This window comes from Mustelus asterias, chromosome 4 (genome assembly GCF_964213995.1).
Source record: "Mustelus asterias chromosome 4, sMusAst1.hap1.1, whole genome shotgun sequence".
In the NCBI taxonomy this organism is placed as follows: domain Eukaryota; kingdom Metazoa; phylum Chordata; class Chondrichthyes; order Carcharhiniformes; family Triakidae; genus Mustelus; species Mustelus asterias.
Genome location: NC_135804.1, coordinates 27,074,557 through 27,097,857, shown reverse-complemented (window position 1 = coordinate 27,097,857; position 23,301 = coordinate 27,074,557). Strand labels below are relative to the sequence as shown.

The window sequence follows — 23,301 nt, the reverse complement described above, 5'->3', positions numbered from 1 at the left end:
GGTGGGGGGGGGGGGGTGTGGTTGGGGTGGAGTGACAGGATTTTGATCCAGCAACAATGAAGGAATAGAGATATATTTCCAAGTCAGGATGATGAGTGACGAGGAGGGTGGTGGTATTCTTGTTCGTCTAGATGGTGGTGGTGAGTTCCTGCAGTCTATTTTGGTGGAGGGAGTGAATGTTTATAAAAGGGGTATCAATCAAAGGGGCTGCATTGGCTTAGATGGTTCCCTGAGCCAACTGCCAAAGTCATTTAGCAGAATGTCTCATGGCCAGAACTTTCAACAAACAAGCATCAAGATGTAGCTTGGCTGGTGGTGAGATGGGCATTCCTTGTTAGATCCTTCATACACATGCCTGAAATCTCTATACCACCATGGGCTGTCTTTGAAGCTGCTGTGGTGGGGAAGAGCATATCTCTTTCTGGAATGTGCCTTTGCAAAGGAAGCCTGTGAAAAAAGGCAGTTTTTGCCAAGGTTTATCCCATGCAGCTCCAGGACTGCCAGTGTTCTACGTACTCTTCTGCAGACATCCTGGAGAGGATCATCAACTCAGTGAAAGATGCTCTTTGGTCTACCTGAAACTTGTTGGTCTTCCATTGCAAAAAAGTTACCCACAACCAAGTGTTGCAGATGGGGCATATTCCAAAGTCCAGGACTATGTGCAGAGGGACACACTAAAGGCCTGGGCAGTTGCTGCAAAAAACAATGAAGGAAGACCACTGTCTGATGCCTTTCAACCATAGTACACCAAAGGGGTTGGTAACTGTGTAGCACCCCTTGGGCTGTACAGTTATTGAATGTGTTTCGTCGATGCAATTCTATTGAGGCACCTCAGACTGTAACACACTGGAGAAAAGTTGAATATTATTGCACTTTCCGGAAGGACCACCATGAAATTGGATGGATTAGCAATGGTAAATGCTCGGGGTTACGGAGATAGGACAGCGGGGAGGTCCTGGATATGGTGCTCTTTGGCGAGTCGGTGCAGATGGAATGGCCTCTTTCTGCGCTGTACGGATCCTATGAATCTAATATTAGAATGTAAATGTTTTTTCAATGTTTAAATATTCCTAAAATATGTGGGGGGAGGAAAACAATTGTGTACGTGTGTGAAGGATGGTGCGTGGGAAGGATTGTGTGGGTGTGAGCGGCAGCTACATATTTGTTCAGCTAATAATACCTGAAAGTGCAGGTGATTAACCAGTAGCGATGACTCAGCGACTGGCCACTTGAGTCTCCTTTTCCCCTCACAGAAACATTCAGGTTAAGGGAGCGACTGGCGCTCCAGGGTGTGTGGCGGGGGGGGAGAGGAAAGCGATGGACTACGACCTCATCGTCCCGCAGCTCGGAGGTTTCGGTCGGTACCACAAGCGGCTGGCGGTGGCCGCCTGCCTGCCCAACCTGCTGCTGGCCTTCAGCTTCTTCAGCGACCTCTTCCTCAGCCTGACGCCTGGCCACCACTGCCGGCCCGACCCGCAGCTGCTGCCCCTCGCCCTCCGAAACCTGTCGGGCTTCCAGCTCCTCAACTACAGCCTGCCGCTGCGAGGCGATGGGGGGATGGAGGAGGAGGAGGAGGAGGAAGGGGAAGGGGCTCCTCCCGCCGCCTGGAGCCGCTGCCGCCTCTACCGATATCCGTTAACGGGCGGCGCGAGGTGGCCGCTGCCCAACGGCTCCGTCTCGTGCAGCCGGGGCTGGCAGTTCGAAGCGCGCGGCGGCGGCCTCCACGACAATGTCGTTAGCCAGGTGAGCCCGCCGCCTCAAACCGAGAGGATTCAGCGCTCGCCTTGCGCCCCATTTTAACCGTGAGTGTGGCTATGCTTCCGACCGACTTTAACATCTCACCCCATTTAACATAGGATTTACCCGTCCCTCTGAAGGGATATGCAAGTTTTTCTTTTCCCCCCCCACCCCCCTCAAAAAAAATCAGGAGTTATTTTGCACCATCGTCTTTTTAAAAATAGTTTGTGGCAACTGATGGGAGATGCGAAGGAAAGGTGCGAAATGTGCCCTGCCTTGGTTTCGCGAAGTTTTATCCGTCGCCCAGGATTATTGCAGCCATTCTCATCAGTGGGACTGGGGTAGCAGGCTCCTTCAGTCGGCAACCAGTGCGGACTGGACGGGCTGAATGACCTCTCCTCCTGCACTGTAAAGATGCTGTGATGCCCAGTAAGTGGTGTTGGTCCGGTTGCGGTAATTCACTTGCGTTTTATCAGTGTGAATTTTCTCCGATTTTTAAATATATATATTTAAAAACTTGATCATAAAGGACGGAGCAAACAGGGCGCAAATGAAAAATAATCGTGGTATGTGACTGGCGTGAAAACAATCACTTTGTCCAAACTCCTGAACAGTGTTTGTTGGCTTTTTAATACAAACGTTATTTTTCAGAGTTTGAATGAATTTGTATGTCAATCAAAAGTTTGACTTTGTGCGACGACACTTAATTCTAGCGCAAAGATTTATACCGTCTGCCCTCCATAGTTCACTCTTAAAGTTGGGGTGCCTCGACTTCGGTCTAAATGTAGCATGTAAACGGCCGCCCAGACAAATGGGCTGTTCCAATTGTCCAAAGATGTGGAAGTTAGGTTGATTGGCCACGCTGAATTAATCCTAGTGTCAGGAGGATAGGGCCTAGGTGGGATTGTGGTTGGTACAGATTCATTGGGCCAAATGGCCTGCTTCTGCACTAGGGATTCTATGAAATCATTTGTATTTGCATTTACTCACTTGCTAATTATGCTTAAAGTTGAAGTTTATTCGTGTCACAAGTAAGCTCACATTAACACTGCAATGAAGTTATTGAGAAAATCCCCAAGTCGCCACACTCCCAGCGCCTGTTCGGGTACACCTGAGGGAGAATCTAGCATAGCCAATGCACCTAACCAGCACGACTTTCGGGCTGTGGGAGGAAATGTTTTTGTGATTTTGCAAATTTCGAATGGGCTGTTCCAATTGCCTTATTTGTATGTAAATCCTGAAACGGGATGTGAAGATCCTAGTTGTCACCTGCAGCTTGATGTATATGCAAAATAATTGCAACATTGAATTAAACTGTATTAACTATTGAGGTTTCATTTGTGTGTACTAAATATATAGAAACTAGGCACAGGAGGCTACTTAACCTTTTTTGCAAAATAAAATTATCCAGGGCTACTCCACTTGGTCTGTGATGGTGTTGGTTATGGCATTTCAAGTACGTATCCAGGTGTTCTTTTAAATGGTGGTGGGGTTTTAGAACATAGAACATTACAGCGCAGTACAGGCCCTTCGGCCCTCGATGTTGCGCCGACCAGTGAAACCAATCTAAAGCCCATCTAACCTACATTATTCCAATATCATCCATATGTTTATCCAATGACCATTTAAATGCCCTTAATGTTGGCGAGTCCACTAAGTGAATCTGTACTTTCAATGAATTTCAGACCCTGAATGCCTTCTACGTGAAAAATGAATCATTTTAATTCTTGCCTAATCCTTCTGGGGGTGGCACGGTAGCACAGTGGTTAGCACTGCTGCTTCACAGCTCCAGGGACCTGGGTTCGATTCCCGGCTTGGGTCACTGTCTGTGTGGAGTTTGCACATTCTCCTCGTGTCTGCGTGGGTTTCCTCCGGGTGCTCCGGTTTCCTCCCACAGTCCAAAGATGTGCGGGTTAGGTTGATTGGCCATGCTAAAATTGCCCCTTAGTGTCCTGAGATGTGTAGGTTAGAGGGATTAGCGGGTAAATGTGTAGGGATATGGGGGTAGGGCCTGGGTGGGATTGTGGTCGGTGCAGACTTGATGGGCCGAATGGCCTGTTTCTGCACTGTAAGGTTTCTATGATTTCTGATTTCTGCCAGTTTCTGTCCCCTGGTTACTGACCTCTTTGCTAAATGAAATAGGCTCTTCCCTATCCACTCAATCTAGACCTCCTATATTTTATACACCTCAATTAAATTTCCTCATGGTTTTCTCTGTCCCCAAGAAAACCATCAATCTTTTCACATCACTAAAAATCTCCATTCCTGGCAGCAGTCTTGTGAATTTCTTCTCTAATGGCAATCACATTCTTTCTATAAAGCGATTGTCGTAACAATTACAAGTATGCTAGCTGCGTTTTTTATAGTTCTAGTAAAACTTCCCTGCTGCTATATTCTCTATCTCCTTGGCTAATAAAGACCAAGTATCTCGTATGCCTTTTTAAATGCCACCTTAACTAATGTATTTGCCCTGTTACCTTTAGAGTCCATGGACTCCAGAAGGCCTTTGACAAGATACCGCATAGGAGACTGTTAAATAAGAGAAGTGCCCATGGTGTTAAGGGTAAGATCCTGGCATGGATAGAGGATTGGTTGACTGGCAGAAGGCAAAGAGTGAGGATAAAGGGGTCTTTTTCAGGATGACAGCCAGTATCTAGTGGTGTGCCTCGGGTCAGTGCTGGGGCCACAACTTTTCACAATATACATTAACAATTTGAAGGAAGGAACTGAAGGCACTGTTGCTAAGTTTGCAGATGATACAAAGATATGTAGAGGGACAGGTAGTATTGAGGAAGCAGGGGGGCTGCAGAAGGACTTGGACAGGTTAGGAGAGTGGGCAAAGAAGTGGCAGGTGGAATACAATGTGGAAAAGAGGTTATGCATTTTGGAAGGAGGAATGGAGGCATAGACTATTTTCTAAATGGGAAAATGCTTAGGAAATCAGAATCACAAAGGGATTTGGGAGCCATTGTTCAAGAGTCTCTTAAGGCTAACATGCAGGTTCAGTCGGCAGTTAGGCAAATGCAATGTTAGCATTCATGTTGAAAGGGCTAGAGTACAAGAGCAGGGATGTACTTCTGAGGTTGTATAAGGCTCTGGTCAGACCCCATTTGGAGTATTATGAGCAGTTTTGGGCCCCATATCTAAGGAAGGATGTGCTGGCCTTGGAAAGGGTCCAGAGGAGGTTCACAAGAATGATCCCTGGAATGAAGAGTTGTCGTATGAGAAACAGTTGAGGACTCTGGGACTGTACTCATTGGTGTTTAGAAGGATGAGGGGGATCTTATTGAAACTTACAGGATACTGCGACGCCTGGATACTGTGGACGTGGAGAGGATGTTTCCACTAGTAGGAAAAACTAGAACTCAGGCTAAAGGGACGATCCTTTAAAACAGAGATGAGGAAGAATTTCTTCAGCCAGAGATTGGTGAATCCGTGGAACTGTATGCTGCAGAAGGCTGTGGAGGCCAGGTCATTGAGTGTCTTTAAGACAGAGGTAGATAGGTTCTTGATTAATAAGGGGGTCAGGGGTTATGGGGAAAAGGCAGGAGAATGGGGATGAGAAAAATATGAGCCATGATTGAATGGCGGAGCAGATTCAATGGACCGAATGGCCCAATTCTGCTCCTATATCTTATGGTCGATGGTCTTATGGACATGGATTCTAAGGTTCCTCTACATTCTCAGTATCCTACCTTATTGTGTGTTCCTTCACATTGTTATTACCTCACCCTGATCCAGAATGAATTCTATTTGCCAGTTTTCTGCCCACCCTAACTAGTCCATTGACATCTTATTGCAGTCCACCTCTCTCTTCATTACCATCACACAGCTAAGTTTTGTATCATAATGCAAACACTTTTTTATTATCACCCTACTTTTAAATCTAAATCATTGATTTATATACCATGAAAAGCAAGTAACCTAGTACTGAGTCTTGCAGAACTTCAGTGGAAACAATCTAAAAACACCAGTCAAACTTTACCCTTACTTCCTGTCACTGAACCAATTTTGGACCCAAATTGTTTCTTGACCTTGAATCCTACAAAAGTTTAATTTTCTGACCAGTTAGTGCTTTTGGGATCTTGTCAAAACCACGCTAAAATTTATGCCAACTACATCAAAGCAGCTAGCTTCATTGAACTTTTTGAGGTGATAGACTAACTTGACTAATCTAGCTAGTTAAGATGGTCTACCCTTAATCATAGAATCCCGACAGTGCAGAAGGAGGCCATTCAGCCCATTGAGTCTGCACCAACTCTGACAGAGTATCATACCCAGGCCCCGCTCCCCTATCCTATCTCCGTAACCCCATACACTTAACATGATTAATCCATCTAATCCTGACATCTTGGGACACTATGGGGCAATTTTACTTTGGCCAATCAACCTAACCTGGCATCTTTGGACTTGATGGCTTTCTAAATCAGTGGTTCGCCAACATTTTTGGTGAGGGACCCCTTTTCAACTGGATTAGTAATCATCATTAGAAAAGACAGAAGGAATATGAAAGTTGCTGCAGTCCAGAGGACCATAGGCTGCTCTCCCTATTGAGAGACTGGTAGTCATTTGTCACCACACCTCAGGCGAAGGCCAAGGTTGAGAAGGCAGGGGGGCCTTCATGGATAACCTCAGCTGGTACGACCCAACCGCCTGAGCTTCTTGTTTCTAAATACGCTCTTACCAGGACACTTAACCAAGAATTGTTACGCTATTTCATTTGTGTGCTAACCTATGATTAACAGCACAAACCAATTCACCACCTTCCAGCCCCACAACTTGACCAACTGCCCCATACACCCCCATTTTCATTGCTACAGCCAGGATCGGAAGTCCCACCTGAAAGTGTGCAAAAAGCTAAGGATGTGATAAACTCCACAGTCTGCAAGGTTGCTGCTGATTGGAAGATCTAGCCTAATGACTCCCATCCTCATCCTCCACTCTATCACAGACCTTCTCTTTTGTTTTTATGTAACAGTCTCCATTTAACCTCTTTAGAAGCTATTACATTTCTAATTTTTCCCAGTTATGATGAAAAGTCACAACCTGAAACATTAACTCTCTGTTTCTCTCTACAAATGCTGCCAGACTCAGAGTATTTCCAGCATTTTCTGTTTTTATTTACTTACCTATAATAATTGAGTGTGCCCGCTTCTCCCTGCAGAATCTGTCAATTATGGTCATAACTTGCAGGAAGCACAAGAAGCATAGAGAAAATATCCCAAGAGCAGGAACAATGGTAAGCATGCCACAGAGAAAGTAGTAGCATAGCGTCAACAGGAACAAGGGAGGGGGGGGGGGGGAAAGAGAACAGGGACATGCTTCTGATCACTGGCAGACTCTTGACTACAACCATGGGAAGTTGACCCTGTGTGGGAGACACCCTGGAAGGTGACCTTCATGCTGCTGTTTTCTCTATACTCCTCTCTTCCACCTGAAAACTCTGACCAAAAATGTAGAACTGCCATTTTTGTCTGCCTTTTAAGCCATGTTTCAGTAGTAGCTATGATATACTTCCAGGTGTATTCCTGTGCCCTCAGCTCATTATTCACGAGACTCCTTGCATTGAAGTATATGCCATTAATTACTGAATTACTTCATTGTTGTCTATTTTCTAGGCTTTGTTTCCTCTGTCTTCCGTAGTTGCTTACTAATTTTCTGCTTTCCATTTTCAGCTTTGCATCTCTTCCTTCTGAATCTACACTCAACTTCCCACCCCCCACCAGGTTAGTTTGACTCCTCCAAAAGCATTAGCAAAATTCCTTTCCACACCATTGATCCTGGGACTGTTGGAGGGCAACCTCTCCAGATTATACAGGCCCAACTCATCCAGAATTGCAACTTCTCTTGCCATCAACAGCAGTCTATACTTGTCTGGTGCCTTTAGTATGAAGAAACAGCCAAAGAGGCTAACACAGTTTGATGCAGACAGATATTTGCAAACAGATTGTTAAAAATTTGGGAAGATGAGAGACAAACAATTGGAATGTTGAGGCTGTTCAGTCTGGAGTTGAAAGAAGTATTAAAGAAATATAAGTTGTTTTGGTATTGGATGGGGCTTGTGATTTAAAGCTCGGTTCTGAGTCAAACAGGAAACTAAATTCGTGAATGAACTTTTAGCTTGAGTATAGCCAAGGAAGGGGAATGGAATTTACGGTGAGGGCCAGAACAATGCTTTGGCTGTCTCAGTTTTGAGTTGAACAAAGTTGTGACTCAACCCAGACTTGATGTTGAACAAGCAGCATATAGGTAGTCAAGGGTTAACAGAAAGGAGTAGCACAGTTCACCTGCATGCCTGTGAAAACCAAACATGTCTGCAGGTGATATTGCTGAGGTAAAGAAGAGGCGGTTCATTGCATGTATTTATTTAGGTAGGAATTAAATCGTATCAAAGACAGTCCCACAGAGCTGATGATCGGGGAGGTGCTTTGGAGCAAAATGTTTTGGTTAATCATAGCAAATACTGGTAAGAGTGAGGAGAAAATGTCATTTGTGACTTTTGCAAGAACCTGTCTTGGATGTTATGAGATATACAGAAGAAAGTGATTCAAACAATGTAGCTGGAAAAATGGAAATGGCACCGTCAAATACAATGGAATTGAGATTGTAAATATTCGATCATGAGTCAGTTTTCAACATTTTAACTGAACCATGTTTGACTATCCGTGACTCATCTGCTTTGCATATGCTGACTGTGCCCATTACCTGATTTGTTTCCTTGTACAGGTTTACTAACTGAGGGTATATTTGTTTCATGTACAAAACAAGTTATGGTAAATTACATGATCCATCTTAATTTTTGGCTATTGTATCGTGTTCAAAGGTTAGCTTTTTCATGTTTAGAGGTTACTTCACAAAATAAGAGCTCATGGTGTAGGGGGGTAGCATATTAGTATGGATAGAGGATTGCTTAGCCACAGGAAACAGAGAATAGAGATAAATGGATCTTTTTGGGGTTGGTAAAATGTGACAAGTGGAGTACCACAGCGATCAGTGCTGGGGCCGTAACTATTTACAATCTAAATCAATGACTTGGATAAAGAGACCAAGTTTATGGTAGCTAAATTTGCTGAGGACACAAAGGTAGGAAAGTAAGTTGTCAAGAGGACACAACCTATCCAAATCCCTCTGCAGACTTTTGAGTGGCAAAAAATTAGCCGGTGGAATATTATGTGGAATAATGTGTGTTTGTCCACTTTGTCAGGAAGAATAGAAAAGCAGCATATCATTTTGAGTGGCAAAAGATTATTGAACTCTCCAAAGCGATCTGGATGTCATGATATGTAAATCATAAAAAGTTAGCCTCCAAGTACAGCAAGTAATTAGGTAGACAAATGGAATGTTGGTGTTTATTGCAAGCATAATTGAATATAAAAGTAGGGAGGTGTTGCTGCAGCTGTACAAAGCCTTAATTAAACTGCATCTAGAGCACTGTGCACAGCTTTGGTCTCCTTACTTAAGAAATGATTTGCTTGCATTAGAAGTAGTTCAGAGAACTTCTCCTGGGATGAAGGGGAAAGATTGAACATGTTGGGCCTATAGTCATGGGAGTTTAGAAGAATGAGAGTTGATCCTGTTGAATTATGTAAGGTCCAGAGGATAATTGGGAATTGACAGGGTGGATGTTGAGAGGATATTCTCACTGGCGGAGGGGAATTGATTTTGAAAGGATGTTTCCCTTTGGGGGAGGGCGGAATGTGAAATCCAGAACTAAGGAATACGGTTTATAAATTAGGGCTCTTGCATTAAAGATGGAAATGACAAGAATTTTTTTCTCTGAGGCTAGAAATCGAGACCAATAGAGGCTGGATCACTGAATATGTTCAAGGCTGAGTTAAGTAAGTTTTTTGATTAACACAGGAGTTGAAGGTCAGGGGATCAAACATGAAAGTGGAGTTGAGGCCATAATCAGATCAGCTGTTACCTTATATGGTGGAGCAGGCTTGAGGGGCAAAATGGCTGACTACTCCTAATTCTTGTGCTCTTGAGTTATGTATGGCTTAACTCTGCTGTTATGAGTGTTTTCACTATGTTTAGCATGTAAGCAAGATGCTCAAGTTCTTTAACTACCAAGAGCAGAATTTTCTATTTTTGAAGCTAAGTGTGGTGGCAGGCAAATTCCCTGGCACATTTCCCACTGTTTGGAATAGTGGGAAATTGTGTCTGATTCAGCGCTTGGAAGCTTATTAACTATGCACAAGTGAGTCTCTCTCTGAATCACCTGATAGGTTGGGAGTTGATTCAGCTGCCCGCCATTAACCTGACAGGGTCAAAAGTCCAAATGCCATATTTAAGTGCCACCTGAGTGGCACCCATCTCGCTCTCCAGCCCAGCTGCCTTCAGGGGATGTATTGAGATGTCTGGCAACCAGACAAAGAAGGCTCCAAGATATAAAGAAGAAGGCTGCACCCGACTTCCTCAAGGCCTTGACACTTGAAGTATATGAGCACAGGGATGTGCTTTATCCCAGGTACAGCCTCTCTGGCCTGGGAGACTATCGCATAGAATGTCTGCGTGGCTGGCCACTGCACCTGCAGTGCCATCCAGTGTGGGAAGAGAATGAATGATCACATCTGATCTGCCAGGGTAAGTCATCCGTCAACTCCGTCCAATATTAAACTCTCATCATGTCATCATGAATTCAAAGAGCTACTTTCTTTCAGGATCTCACACAACCATTAGCATGAGACAAACATCAGTATTGATTGTCTCACGGAAACTTTCACATCATCACCATCTCACCTATCTGGCTGCCTGCACTCCATTCTCAGCCCCTTCTGGAGGGATGTTCACCATACAGATACCATGCATATTTTCCAACTTCAACTCCATCCTTTCTCATCACATGCCTTTCTTAGTCTTTCACCCAGGACAAGCTTGCTCACAAAAGACAGGAAAGATCCCAGACCAAGGGAGGGGCGGCTGACTTGGTTCCCTCGCATGGTTTGAGGAGGATGCCAACAAGCTCACTGGTGAGGACATGGATCGCTCCTTGGGAAGGGGAGATGGGATTGTCCCAGCAAACAAGTGTGATTGTACCTCCATAGGTTCATCACATCCCATCATTCACAGTGAGTGGCATGCAAACTTGTTATCTGCCTGCTCATGAATTAAAACGCTCTTCTCCTAAGCACCAGCAGATGGAGGCTCACAAGTCTGGCCAACATAAAACCCCAGCCCCAGACCATGCTGAATGAGGAAACTGAGGAAGAACAATCACTGTGCCCACCAGCGCCCAGTGCAGAGAGACACACCTTGATGGGGATACCTCTCGATCAGGCTCGGGCTTATCTACTGGAGAACACCTCACTGACGTCCCCACAGGAGGCTGAGGCAGAGACCACCCAGGACTCTGGTACTTGGAGGGCTGCTGGAGACCAGCATCAACAGAGTCAGATCATGAGCCTCTGAGAGCAGCTGCCAACTTAATGCTGGAGGTGCAACAACAGGCAGTGATTCTGCCATCACTCAGCAGACGAGAGCGAAGGTTGTTAATTTCAGACGACAGTTCAGAGTCAGCTACATTGCTGTGGATCTGGAGATCAGACCAGGTAAGGATGGCAAATTTCTTCCCTGAAGGACATTCGTGAACCCTATTAATAAAGCCAAAGTACCAAGTGCTTTATTAACTGCTCTGTCCATCTGTTCTGCCATCTTCAATGGTCTATGCACCCAGGTCCCACTGCTCCTGCATCCCCTTAAGAATTTTGCCCTTTATTCGTTCCTACCAAAATGGTTTATCTGGCCACACCGCTAACTTGTTTATGTCCTTTAGAAGTTCTACACTGTCCTCTTCACAGTTTACAAGTTTCCAAATTTTGTGTCATCTGGAAACTTTGAAATTGTCTCCTGCATACCAAGATCTAGATCATTAATATATAGCAAGAAAAGCAAGGGTCCCAATACCAATCCCTGGGAAGCACCACTACAAACCTTCCTCCAGCCCTAAAAATATCCATTGACCGTTAGTCCCTGCTTCCCATTATTCACATTTTGTATCCACATTTCTACTGTCCATTTTATTCCATGAACTATAACTTTTCTCATATGTCTGTGTGGCACTGCAGTAAATGCTTTCTGAAAATGCTTGTACACCACATCAACAGCATTATCCTCATTGATCCTTTCTGTTACCACCTCAAAAACTTAAGCAAGTTAGTTAAACACGATTTCCCCTTTAGAAATCCATGCTGGTTTTTCGCGATCAACTTACATTTTTTTCATGCGATTAATTCTATCCCAAATAATTATTTTTAGAAGCTTGCCCATTGCTGATAAACTGACTGGCCTGTAATTGTTGAAGCTATCCTTATAACCTTTTTTGAACAAGGACATAACATTTTCAATCCTCAAGCCCTCTGGCACCTACCCTGAGTTTAGACAAGATGGAAAGATTATGGCCAATGCCCCTGCAGTTTTCATTCTCACTTCCTTCAGTAACTTGAGTGCATCGCATCTGGTCCTCATGCTTTGTCAACTTTCACTTCTGACAATCTATTCAACGCTTCCTCCTTATCAATTTTGAATCTTTCCAGGGACAAAACTCCTCGTCTGTCACCATGTTCTGGATGCAAGGTATTCATTTAATAGCCCAGCCATGCCACCTGTCTCCATGTGCAAATTCCTTTTCGGGTCCCTAATCAGACTTACTCCTTTTATCATCATTTTCTTCTTTATATGTCTACTGAAGACTTTGAGATTCCCCTTTATGTTGGCTGCCAATTTTTTCTCATAATCCCTCTTCACTTCTCTAATGTGCTTTTTCACCTCTGTTCTGAACCTGCTCTATTTCTCTTGGTTATCAACTGTATGTCTACCTGACACCTGTCACAAGCGCACATTTTCTTCCTTATCTTAATATCTATCTCCTTTTTCATCCGTGGAACTCTGGATCTGTTTACATTACATTTCCCTTTTAAGGGAATGCACCTTGACACTGTCCTTCTGTTCATAAGATATAGGAGCAGAATTAGGCCATTTGGCCCATCAAGTCCACTCACTATTCGATGTTTCTCATCTCCATTTTCCGGCCTTCTCCTATAACCTTTCACCCATTACCAATTAAAAATCTGTCCAACTCCTCAAATGTACTCACTGTCCCAGCATCCACTGCACTTTGAGGCAGCGAATTCCACAGATTCACAACCCTTTGGAAGAAGTAGATTCTTCTCAACTCTGTTTGAAACTTGCTATCCCTTATCCTAAGACGATGACCTCTCGCTAACTTTTGTTAGCCCATTGTTCAGCTACAGCTATAACTTTTTCCGCCAATCTTTCATTCCAGTCTAACTGGCCCAGCTCTGTTCTTGTCCCAGAGGCTCTCCCGCAGTTAATTCTTTATTATAGATTGCCTATTCCTAAACCTTAATGTGTCCTGTGTTCCCCCACCAACACTTGATCTAACATGGCCCACCTCGGGTCCAACATTGCATCCTTTCTTGTTGGAGTGGACACATATTGCTGTAGAAAATTTTTCTGAACGCAATCTAGGAATTATTGCCTCCTCTGTCCTTTCACTATCACTGTCCCAGTCTACATTCGGGTAATTAAAGTCCCCATTAAAACAACTATAATGTTTGCAGCTCTCTAATTTCTTGCAGATTTGTTCTTCCTCATCCTTCTCACTAGTTGATGGTCTATCAACAACACCAAGCAATGTAACTGCAGCCTTTTTGTTCCTTAGTTCTAGCCAACTTGATTCTGTCCTTGAACCCGCTGGAGGTTCTTTTTCCCCAGCACTGTTCTCCCTAACTAATACTGCCATCTTCCCCCCCCCCCCCCCAACCCCCTTCCTTTCCTATCTTGTCTGAGCAACTTGTACACAGGAATGTTTAACACCCAGTCTTGCCCTTCCTTGATACAGGTCTCTGCAACTTCATATTTCCACAATGCAGTCTGCACCTGTAACTCCCCAATCTGTTACTATTTTGTGCATTCACGTACATGCACAGTTAACCTGATTTAGATGTCATTTCTTTCTCCCTTACTCTGACTTCACTTATTAACTCACTGTTCTCTATACTAGTGCTTTCTTTCTCTCATAGTATTCTGTGTATCTTGCTATTCCTCTCTAATGTTTCCTCTTGGTTCCCAGTACCCCTGCCAAGCTCTTCTGACAGCACTAGCAAAATGTCCCACAAACAACTCAGTCCCAGCTCTGTTCAGGTGCAGCCCACTTAGCTTGTACAGGTAGCATCTCTCCCAGAGCAAGTCTTAGTGTTCCAGGAATCCAGACCCCCCTCCCTCCTGCACTATCCTTCGAGCCACACATTCATTTGCCTTATCCTATTTCTGTACTCACAGGAGTAGTCCAGAGATTGCTGCTACATTTGAGGTCCTGCTTGCTAATTTTCTGCCTAGCTTTTGGATAATTGTCTTTGGGACCCATCCTTCATATGGCACGCAAACACACAACAGCACCCCTCCTCTTTTACTATTGAAGAGTTTGCGTGCATCCTCTCCCATTCATATTTGTGGTACCCTGTTCACCTCTTTGTCAGGCTCCAGCTTCCACCCCCCTTTGCCATCTGTCACTCTCTCTTCCCCCCCCCCCCCCCCCCACCCCCCACCTCCCACAAACCCCTTGGAAAGCCATCCTGTCCCTTTATCCACTCGCTGCGAGCTTGTTTTCCCCTCTCTTTGCCCAATCTCTGTCAAAATGCCAGTCTCTGAACGTTCAGCCCTGTCTGAGTACCGCTACACGGTTGTGTCCTTCAGGACAATGATTGCATGCACCTGGAGCAAACCAACCCTCGACCCCACATAGTTACAATACTGACCTCTTGTCTGAATGTTGAGCCCTGCCTCAGTGCTGCTGTGCCTCAATGTCCTTCTGATGATGGAGGCACACACAAAGAGCAGACCAACTCTACAGTGTGGTGTTCCACTGGCATGACAATGAGACCAGTGCAGTGCTGTGGCAGGTAGGCTCTGCATGTTGTGCTTACATCGAAATCGCAAGCAAAGTGAGGTCTGACTGGTGCATGCCACTCTCTTTCAAATGAGCTTCAGGCTGACGTGATTTCCCGCTGGCATGATGCAAGATTGGAAGGTAACACTTGTTTTCGGTAAACAGATGATTAAATGAGCATTCATGAAATGGTAATGAATGCGAATTGTGTTCATGTCACTTATCGGCAGGATATCTGACCCACCATTAACTTGGAAGAATTGCAAATTATTTTTATGCCAGCAGGATTCTGATTTTTCTTTTGGCTCCCATTGGATACTCCACTCCCACACACCATGAAACATGCCACAGGCAGGATGGAAAAGTTCCACCCTGAGAGTGGAATGTTTATGATGCAGATTATGATTAATCCAATGCTCAAATGTATATGCCCAGTATACACTTGACTTTAGAAGGTTTAGAAAAAAGGCTTTGGTGAGCCGTTATTATTTTAGCCATTTATATTTTGAAATCACAATCTTTGCACAACCTTTGGCTTGCAAATGACATTTATATCAGAATAATTGTTGAAATGGCTGTTCCCACACAATTTCTCTTCTGTAAATGTTGGAAAAATAGAAAGACACCACAGCTCCTGCAATACATGTAAAGAGGGGAAATAAGTTGATATTTGAGGCATAGGCTCCAGAAACATAAAATGCTGAGTTGACTGTTATCCTAATGGTGCTTTTTTTATTACTGTTTCATAAATTTGCAGATGCATGCTGGAGAGAACTGTATTTACTTTGTGTGAGAGTGCCTAAAATACCAAAATTGAAAGAATTTTATTATAAAATAGGATACTGGGCAAAGACAGAACCATAAGCACTTATAAATGTATAAATATTGGTCTACTTGGACTTTTCCTCAGAAATGAAGGATGAGAAAAACTACATTTGCACTTTTGGGATTAAATAGTTTTCTTGTCATTCTTTTAAGTGGAATCTGGTCTGTAAGAACCACTGGAAAGTTTCACTTGAGCAAGTGAGCTACAAGATTGGTTGGACTGTTGGATATTTCACCATGGGATCTGTTGCTGATCGGTAAGTTTTAAAAAATTGTTAGCATTTCACAACAGTTGGGTTAGAGAATGGCTTACAATAGCAAATTCACCTACCTGTTTTCACCATAATGCTTCCCCCAGAGTCTAAAAAATTCAGACTTTGGGAATACCGTCAATGCAGCACTAGTATACCAGTGAAGAACTGCTTGAAAATCCTCCTCAGTAAAGACAGGTAGTTTTGGATAATGGGCAGTTTTTAAATAAACTGTTATTAAAATAATTTATGACAAAGAAGGAGGCCATTAGGCCCATCAAATCCATGCTGACCTCCTGCAGAACAATCCAGTCAGCTTCACCACCCTACACGGTTGTAGCCCTACAAGTTTATATTCTTCAACTGCCTATCCAACTTCCTTTTGAAAGCACTTATTACCGCAATCTCCACCCTCGTGGGTAGAGAATTCCAGGTCATTACTCCTCGCTGCATGAAAAAATAAGCTCTGCATCACATTTTCCCAGCCTATCTTGCCCAAAATCTTATATCCGTTTCCTCTAGTCCTTGTATGATCAGTTAATGGGAAGAGTTCTTCCTTGCCTACCTTATGACTTGCCTGTCATAATCTTGCAGACCTCTGACAAATTTCCTGTTGATCTCCTTTGCTCTAGGAAAAACAAGCTCAGCCTTTCCAACTTAAACTTGTATGTAAAATGCATCATCCCTAGAAGCCTTCTGGTATATCACCTCTGCACCCCCTCAAGGCCTTTCAGATCTTTCCTAAACTGTGCTGACTAGAACTGGACACAGTTTTCTAGTTAGGGGGTCTAACTAGAGATTTTGGCATAACTTCCCTGCTTTTGTACTTCACGTCTCTTTTTATGAAACCCGAGATCCAAATGTTTTACTAATCACACTCTCTCAAAATGTTTTCCACTTTCAAAAATTGATGCATGTGCACCCCAGGTCCCTCTGTTCCTGCACACCTTTTTAGAATTATATCGTTAAGTCTTTGTTGCTTCTCCCACTCCTGCCGAACCGAATCACCTCACACTTCTGCATTAAATTCCATCTGCCACATGTCTCTCATTTTATGTTCTGTTGCAGGCAATTTGCATCACCCTCACCATTGTCAATCCTCAAAGTTTGGTATCATCGGCAGATTTTCAAATTTCACTCCACACTCAGCCATTTATATAAAGAAAAAAATCAGTGTTCCTAGCACTGATCCTTGGGGCATGCCCTCTACTCTCAAAAACAAACAGCTACCACGACTTGCTGTCAGATCTTAAGCCAACTTTTTTATTGAGTTGCACATTGACCCTCCTGTTCCATAAGCCTCAATTTTATTATCCAGCTATTTTGATGGTACCTTATCAAAAGCTTTCTAAAAATTCATTTGTACAATGTCCACCACATTCCCTTCAACTTTCTCTGTAGCTTCATCAAAAAAATTCAATTACATCAGTCAAGCATGATCTATCTGTCTTTTCCAAATTCATGCTGAATCTCCTTAATTAACTCAAACCACTCCCAGTACCTGTTTGTTTTTAATCCATAATTTAAGTATTCCAAAATAAACGTTAGGCTAACTGACGTGTAGTTTTTAGGACTGTTCTTGCACCCATTCTTGAATTAGGATGTTATATTTGCCAATTTCCAATCCTCTGGCACCTTCCCCATATCTAGGAAAGCTTGAAAAATTAAGGCATGCCCTTCATAGAACATAGAACAGTACAGCACAGAACAGGCCCTTCGGCCCACGATGTTGTGCCGACCTTCATCTGAAACCAAGATCAAGCTATCCCACTCCCTACCATCCTGGTGTGCTCCATGTGCCTATCCAATAACCGCTTAAATGTTCCTAAAGTGTCTGACTCCACTATCACTGCAGGCAGTCCATTCCACACCCCAACCACTCTCTGCGTGAAGAACCTACCTCTGATATCCTTCCTATATCTCCCACCATGAACCCTATAGTTATGCCCCCTCGTAATAGCTCCATCCACCCGAGGAAATAGTCTTTGAACGTTCACTCGATCTATCCCCTTCATCATTTTATAAACCTCTATTAAGTCTCCCCTCAATCTCCTCCGCTCCAGAGAGAACAGCCCCAGCTCCCTCAACCTTTCCTCATAAGACCGACACTCCAAACCAGGCAGCATCCTGGTAAATCTCCTCTGCATCTTTCCAGCGCTTCCACATCCTTCTTATAGTGAGGTGACCAGAACTGCACGCAATATTCCAAATGCGGTCTCACCAAGGTCCTGTACAGTTGCAGCATAACCCCACGGCTCTTAAACTCCAACCCCCTGTTAATAAAAGCTAACACACTATATGCCTTCTTCACAGCTCTATCCACTTGAGTGGCAACCTTTAGAGATCTGTGGATATGGACCCCAAGATCTCTCTGTTCCTCCACAGTCTTCAGAACCCTACCTTTGACCCTGTAATCCACATTTAAATTAGTCCGACCAAAATGAATCACCTCACATTTATCAGGGTTAAACTCCATTTGCCATTTTTCAGCCCAGCTTTGCATCCTATCTATGTCTCTTTGCAGCCTACAACACCCCTCCACCTCATCCACTACTCCACCAATCTTGGTGTCATCAGCAAATTTACTGATCCACCCTTTAGCCCCCTCCTCTAAGTCATTAATAAAAATCACAAAGAGCAGAGGACCAAGCACCGATCCCTGCGGCACTCCGCTAGCAACCTGCCTCCAGTCCGAAAATTTTCCATCCACCACCACCCTCTGTCTTCGATCAGACAGCCAGTTACCTATCCAATCGGCCAACTTTCCCTCTATCCCACACCTCCTTACTTTCATCTCTCCCAAATGGTCTGACTCGAACATTTGCACTACGCTCCCTAACTCTAGAATCTCCAACCAGTGGAAATAGTTTATCTTTATCTACCATGTCTTTTCCTGTTAATATCTTGAAGACTTTGATCAGATCAGCCCTTAACCTTATAAATTCTAAGGAAAACAGATCTAATTTGTATAATCTCTCATATTTAAACCCCTGAAATCCAGGTATCATGCATTTCAACCTACGCTTCATTCCCTCCAAGGCCAATAGATCCTTCCTAAGGTGTGGTGCCCAGATCTGCGCAAAGTGATTCCAAGTGGGGTCTAAACTGGGTTTTGTGTTGCTGCAGCATAACTTCTGCATCTTTATATTCCAGTTCTCTCGATATAAAAGCCAGCATTCCATTAACCGACGCAATTATTTTCTGCACCTGTATGCGGCATTTTAAAGATTTATGCACCCGAACGCCCAACGTCTCTTTGGATATCTCCTGTATTTAACTTCATCCTATCTGGAAAATACCCTGCTCTGCCCTTTTTTGGTCCAAAATGAATAATCTCACACTTGCTTAGATTGAAATCCATCTGCCACAGTTGTGCCATTTCACCGAGCAACTATCTTCAGAACCACTTATTTTAGCAAACTGGAAAGCAAACCATTTAGACCCGGTGACTTATCTACCTTGGGCATAGACAGCCTTTCCAGTACCTACGTCCCCAATTTTCACACCAACTTCTGCTTCTATTGATATATTCAGGTTCCTCTTCATCACAGATACAAAGAACTTCTCCACTTTTTAGCTAGAAATTTACATAAGTGACCATTCAATTTGAAGTGGGAAAGTTGATTTCCTGAGTAGCTCAGGCAATTATCCAAAACGGAAGAATTGAACTCTTGTCAATTTTCAAACTGCATTTCTACTGTAGTTGTAATGCTGAAGTAAACTTGAGTCCAAATTATTGAACATTTACTTTTTTCTTCACCTATAGACTGGGCCGTCGAAATACATTCATTCTCTCGCTAGTTTTATCAATTATTCAGCATATTGGAGTTTCCGTCTCTGTGGATTTCCTCATGTTTGTTATATTCCATATGTTTAGTGGGGTAGCATTGGCTGGACTCTTCTTGTCTTTGTACATTGCAAGTAAGTATATCAGCTTAGAATCTGACCCTTCAGTGTTTTCAAATATGTACCTGTCTCTTAAATTTCTTAGTTTCTTGTAGCTATTTTCTTGAAGCTACAAGGTTTTATATACTTTTCCAGTACTGACCTTTAAGATATAAATTTTGTCCATCTCTCCTTCAATTCCAGACAAAGGGTGGGATTTTCCAGTTCAATGAGCCCCAAGACTCGAAATTCCTGCCCGAGTTCAATGGATCTTTTTTGTCTCATCCACTATGATTCCTGCGGCGAGTGGGATGGGAAATTTCTGGCCAAACTGTATCTATATGCCACACTTTGAGCTCTAAAGTTCCAAGATATTACTGTGCAACCTAAAATTAAATTTCCCCAAATCTAAACTATAGCAAATCGTAGAATACTGAATTTTTTTCCTCCTTCCCATCATGATCAGCAGTTCCTTTTTACATTACTGCAGCAAATTTAGTTGGCAATATGTGAATCTTGCTGAATTGAGTTAAACTGCTTTGTGTCTCAAACTATGGACTGAATAGTTTGCAGCTGTTGAGGCTTATATAGTTTTGGAAACTGTTGGAGTTGTCAATAAAAGCTGATGTATAATTTAAATTGGCTTCTGAGCTGGTCACTAGGCGGTCTTAAGGACTGATAGAAAGCTAAAGTCATAAACACGTAAAAACAACAAATGCAAACGCAGTGCATGAGATAAGAATTTTTTTTCAATCGGCTTAGTACAAATTAATTGGAAATCTAGGAAGTGAGATTTTATGTGAATATCACCAAGTTATGAAAAAAATGGAGGGGGTGGGGTCTTGAAATCCATCAAGCAAATTGGTGGAGTCTTAGTGCATCAATTTCATTAGTAAAATCTGAATGAAAAGAATATCTTTTATTGCTGAAGATAAGTGGGATTTCTTAATACTCCATCTTGTTTGAGAAAACTAACATACCCACTTAAATTGGGCTGTTTTCATTTGAACCAAGGAGATTATAGGTTGATTTATCCCATTTTAAACTAACTGATGGAATAGGGTAGACAGAAACAAAGCTTCTGATGATTGACGGGTCCAGAATTGAAGAAATCTAGATTTAAAATAAAATGCAAGAGATTTAGGGCGGATTGAAGGAAAAACCTTGGCGGTTGTGATGCTAGCAAATGCTCTACCAAAGTTAGTGGCTGAAGCGAGTCCATTTTGATGTCCTAGAATAGATTAAGTGAAGAGAAATCAAAAGATGGGTGGGTTTTATATGGGATCAGGATTGGTTGTGAAGGATTAAATACTTGAACTGATTGGGACAAATAACCCACTTACGTTGTATTTTCCAATGTAAATAACAACTATGTGAGATTCTAAGTATCCATGTTCATCAGTGTCTATTTCCTGAGTTATGATCAAATATTTACAGGCATCATGCATGCAAATTTCTGTTCCACACTATAAGAAGTTTTTGGCTTGGGTCACTGTCTATGTGGAGTTTGCACATTCTCCCTGTGTCTTTGTGGGTTTCCTCCGGGTGCTCCGGTTTCCTCCCACAGTCCAAAGATGAGCCGGTTAGGTGGATTGGCCGTGCTAAATTGCCCTTTAGTGTCAGGGGGACTAGCTAGGGTAAATATGTGGGGTTACGGGGATAGGGTCTGGGTGGAATTGTGGTCAGTGCAGACTCGATGGGCCGAATGGCCTCCTTCTGCACTGTAGGATTGTATGATTCTAAACCAGCCATTTTCAATATGCAGAGAAGCATTTCCCACTAACAATAAATATCTCCTGACTTTGGGCTGCATCAAAAGAGCCAATATGACCTCTAATTGAGTTCAGGATCTGGTAAGGAAATGCTGCCTGTGGCTGACCTCAGGATATCACGGTGATTGAATCTTGTTACCTTTAAATAATTCAATAATTTATACACACCTGAACTTGAGCGCAACAATATTTTACTTAAATAATCCTCAAAACCATTTACCCCACCTACTCCCCCACCCCAAAGTGTCTGACTGACTTTGAGATGTGCCACATCACCAATAACCTGTCCTGGTTCCCCCATGTCAACACTATAGTTAAGAAAGCCCACCAGTGCTTCTATTTTCTCAGAAGACTAAGGAAATTTGGTATGTCCACTACGACTCTCACCAATTTTTACAGATGCACCATTGAAAGCATTCTTTCTGGTTATATCACAGCTTGGTATGTCTCCTACTCTATCCAAGATCGCAAGAAACTACAAAGGGTCGTGAACGAAGCCCAGTCCAGCACTCAAACCAGCCTCCCACCCATTGACAATGTCTACACTCCTCGCTGCCTCAGAAAAGCAGCCAGCATAATTATGGACCCCACGCATCCCAGACGTACTCCCTTCCACCTTTTTCCGTTGAGAAAAAGATACAAAAGTCTGAGGACACGAACAGCTTCTTCAGACTGCTGCCATCAGACTTTTGAATGGACCTACCTTGCATTAAGTTGATCTTTCTCTATACCCTAGCTATGACTGTAACACTACATCCTGCACTCTCTCTCCTTTCCTTCTCTATGAACGGTATGCTTTGTCTGTATAGTGCGCAAGAAACAATACTTTTCACTGTATACCAATACATGTAACAATAAATCAAATCAAATGATATCAAGTTGAGACTTCAAAAAAGCTGAAATACTCAAATACTTCATTTTAATAGAGAAGTTCTCTTTTGTGTGCTTAATTTTGACATTAAACCTAATGCGAGCTGCTGAAATTGGCTACTTTTTACTCTGGCTTGATCTAAGTTGCATTTCCTATTACTTTTTGACAGCCTTTCTCAATAGTTAATAATGTTAGTTTCATTTCTAATCTGGCAACTTGAGCTTCCCTTTGTTTCAAAACAATCTCTGAACACAATTAACTGTATGTACCCCTTTTGATTTCTGTCTAATTTCTAATTTGATTTGAGTACCAAGCTAAATTTTGAAATAGACTTATGTAGGCAATTGTGGTAGATGAACATTTTGATTTGATTTATTGTCACATGTATTAGTATACAGTGAAAAGTATTGTTTCTTGTGTGCTGTACAGTGCAGCATACTGTTCATAGAGAAGGAAAGAAGAGGGAACAGAATGAAGTGTTACAGTCATAGCTAGGGTGTAGAGAAAGATCAACTAAATATGAAGTGGGTCCATTCAAAAGTCTGATGGCAGTAGGGAAGAAACTGTTCTTGAGTCAGTTGGTATGTGACCTCAGACTTTTGTCCCTTTTTCCCGACAGAAGAAGGTGAAGAGAGAATGTCCGGGGTGCGAGGGGTCCTTGATAATACTCGCTGCTTTTTCGAGGCAGCAAGAAGTGTAGACAGTACCATAGTGATTGTCTCTCCACCCGCCCTCCTGCCCCCATGATGTAACAGGAATCCCAACAGCATTAGAATTTATTTAAATGTAATAATCAGGCCTCTATTCCTGATTAAAACCCAAGTTGCTGCCTGCATGCCGTTGTGGGACCAGCCCTTGGATTTTCTTTATCTATTTGCAAGCCAGTGGCTTCCACGCCATATTTCCGCCTCTATAAATAAAAAAGAGAAAATTCCACTCACTTTGACTCAACCAATTACTTTTCAACCTCAGCTTCCCATTTTACCCATTACCAAGATCACCTGCTTTCATCTTTATAACATTGTTCTGCCTGTTGCCCACTACTTCACC

The 23,301-nt window shown here is 43.0% G+C and overlaps 1 protein-coding gene across 1 annotated transcript; it reads left to right on the top strand.

Annotated features, from left to right (window-relative positions):
- The first annotated feature begins 1,219 nt into the window (after positions 1-1,219).
- LOC144493092 (putative solute carrier family 22 member 31) lies at positions 1,220-22,437 on the top strand. The gene is made up of 4 exons (XM_078211995.1): positions 1,220-1,743; positions 15,626-15,729; positions 19,490-19,644; positions 22,421-22,437. Exons 1-4 carry the CDS (start codon positions 1,318-1,320, stop codon positions 22,435-22,437), a joined length of 702 nt encoding a protein of 233 aa, XP_078068121.1. The 5' UTR covers positions 1,220-1,317.
- The last annotated feature ends 864 nt before the right edge of the window (positions 22,438-23,301 follow it).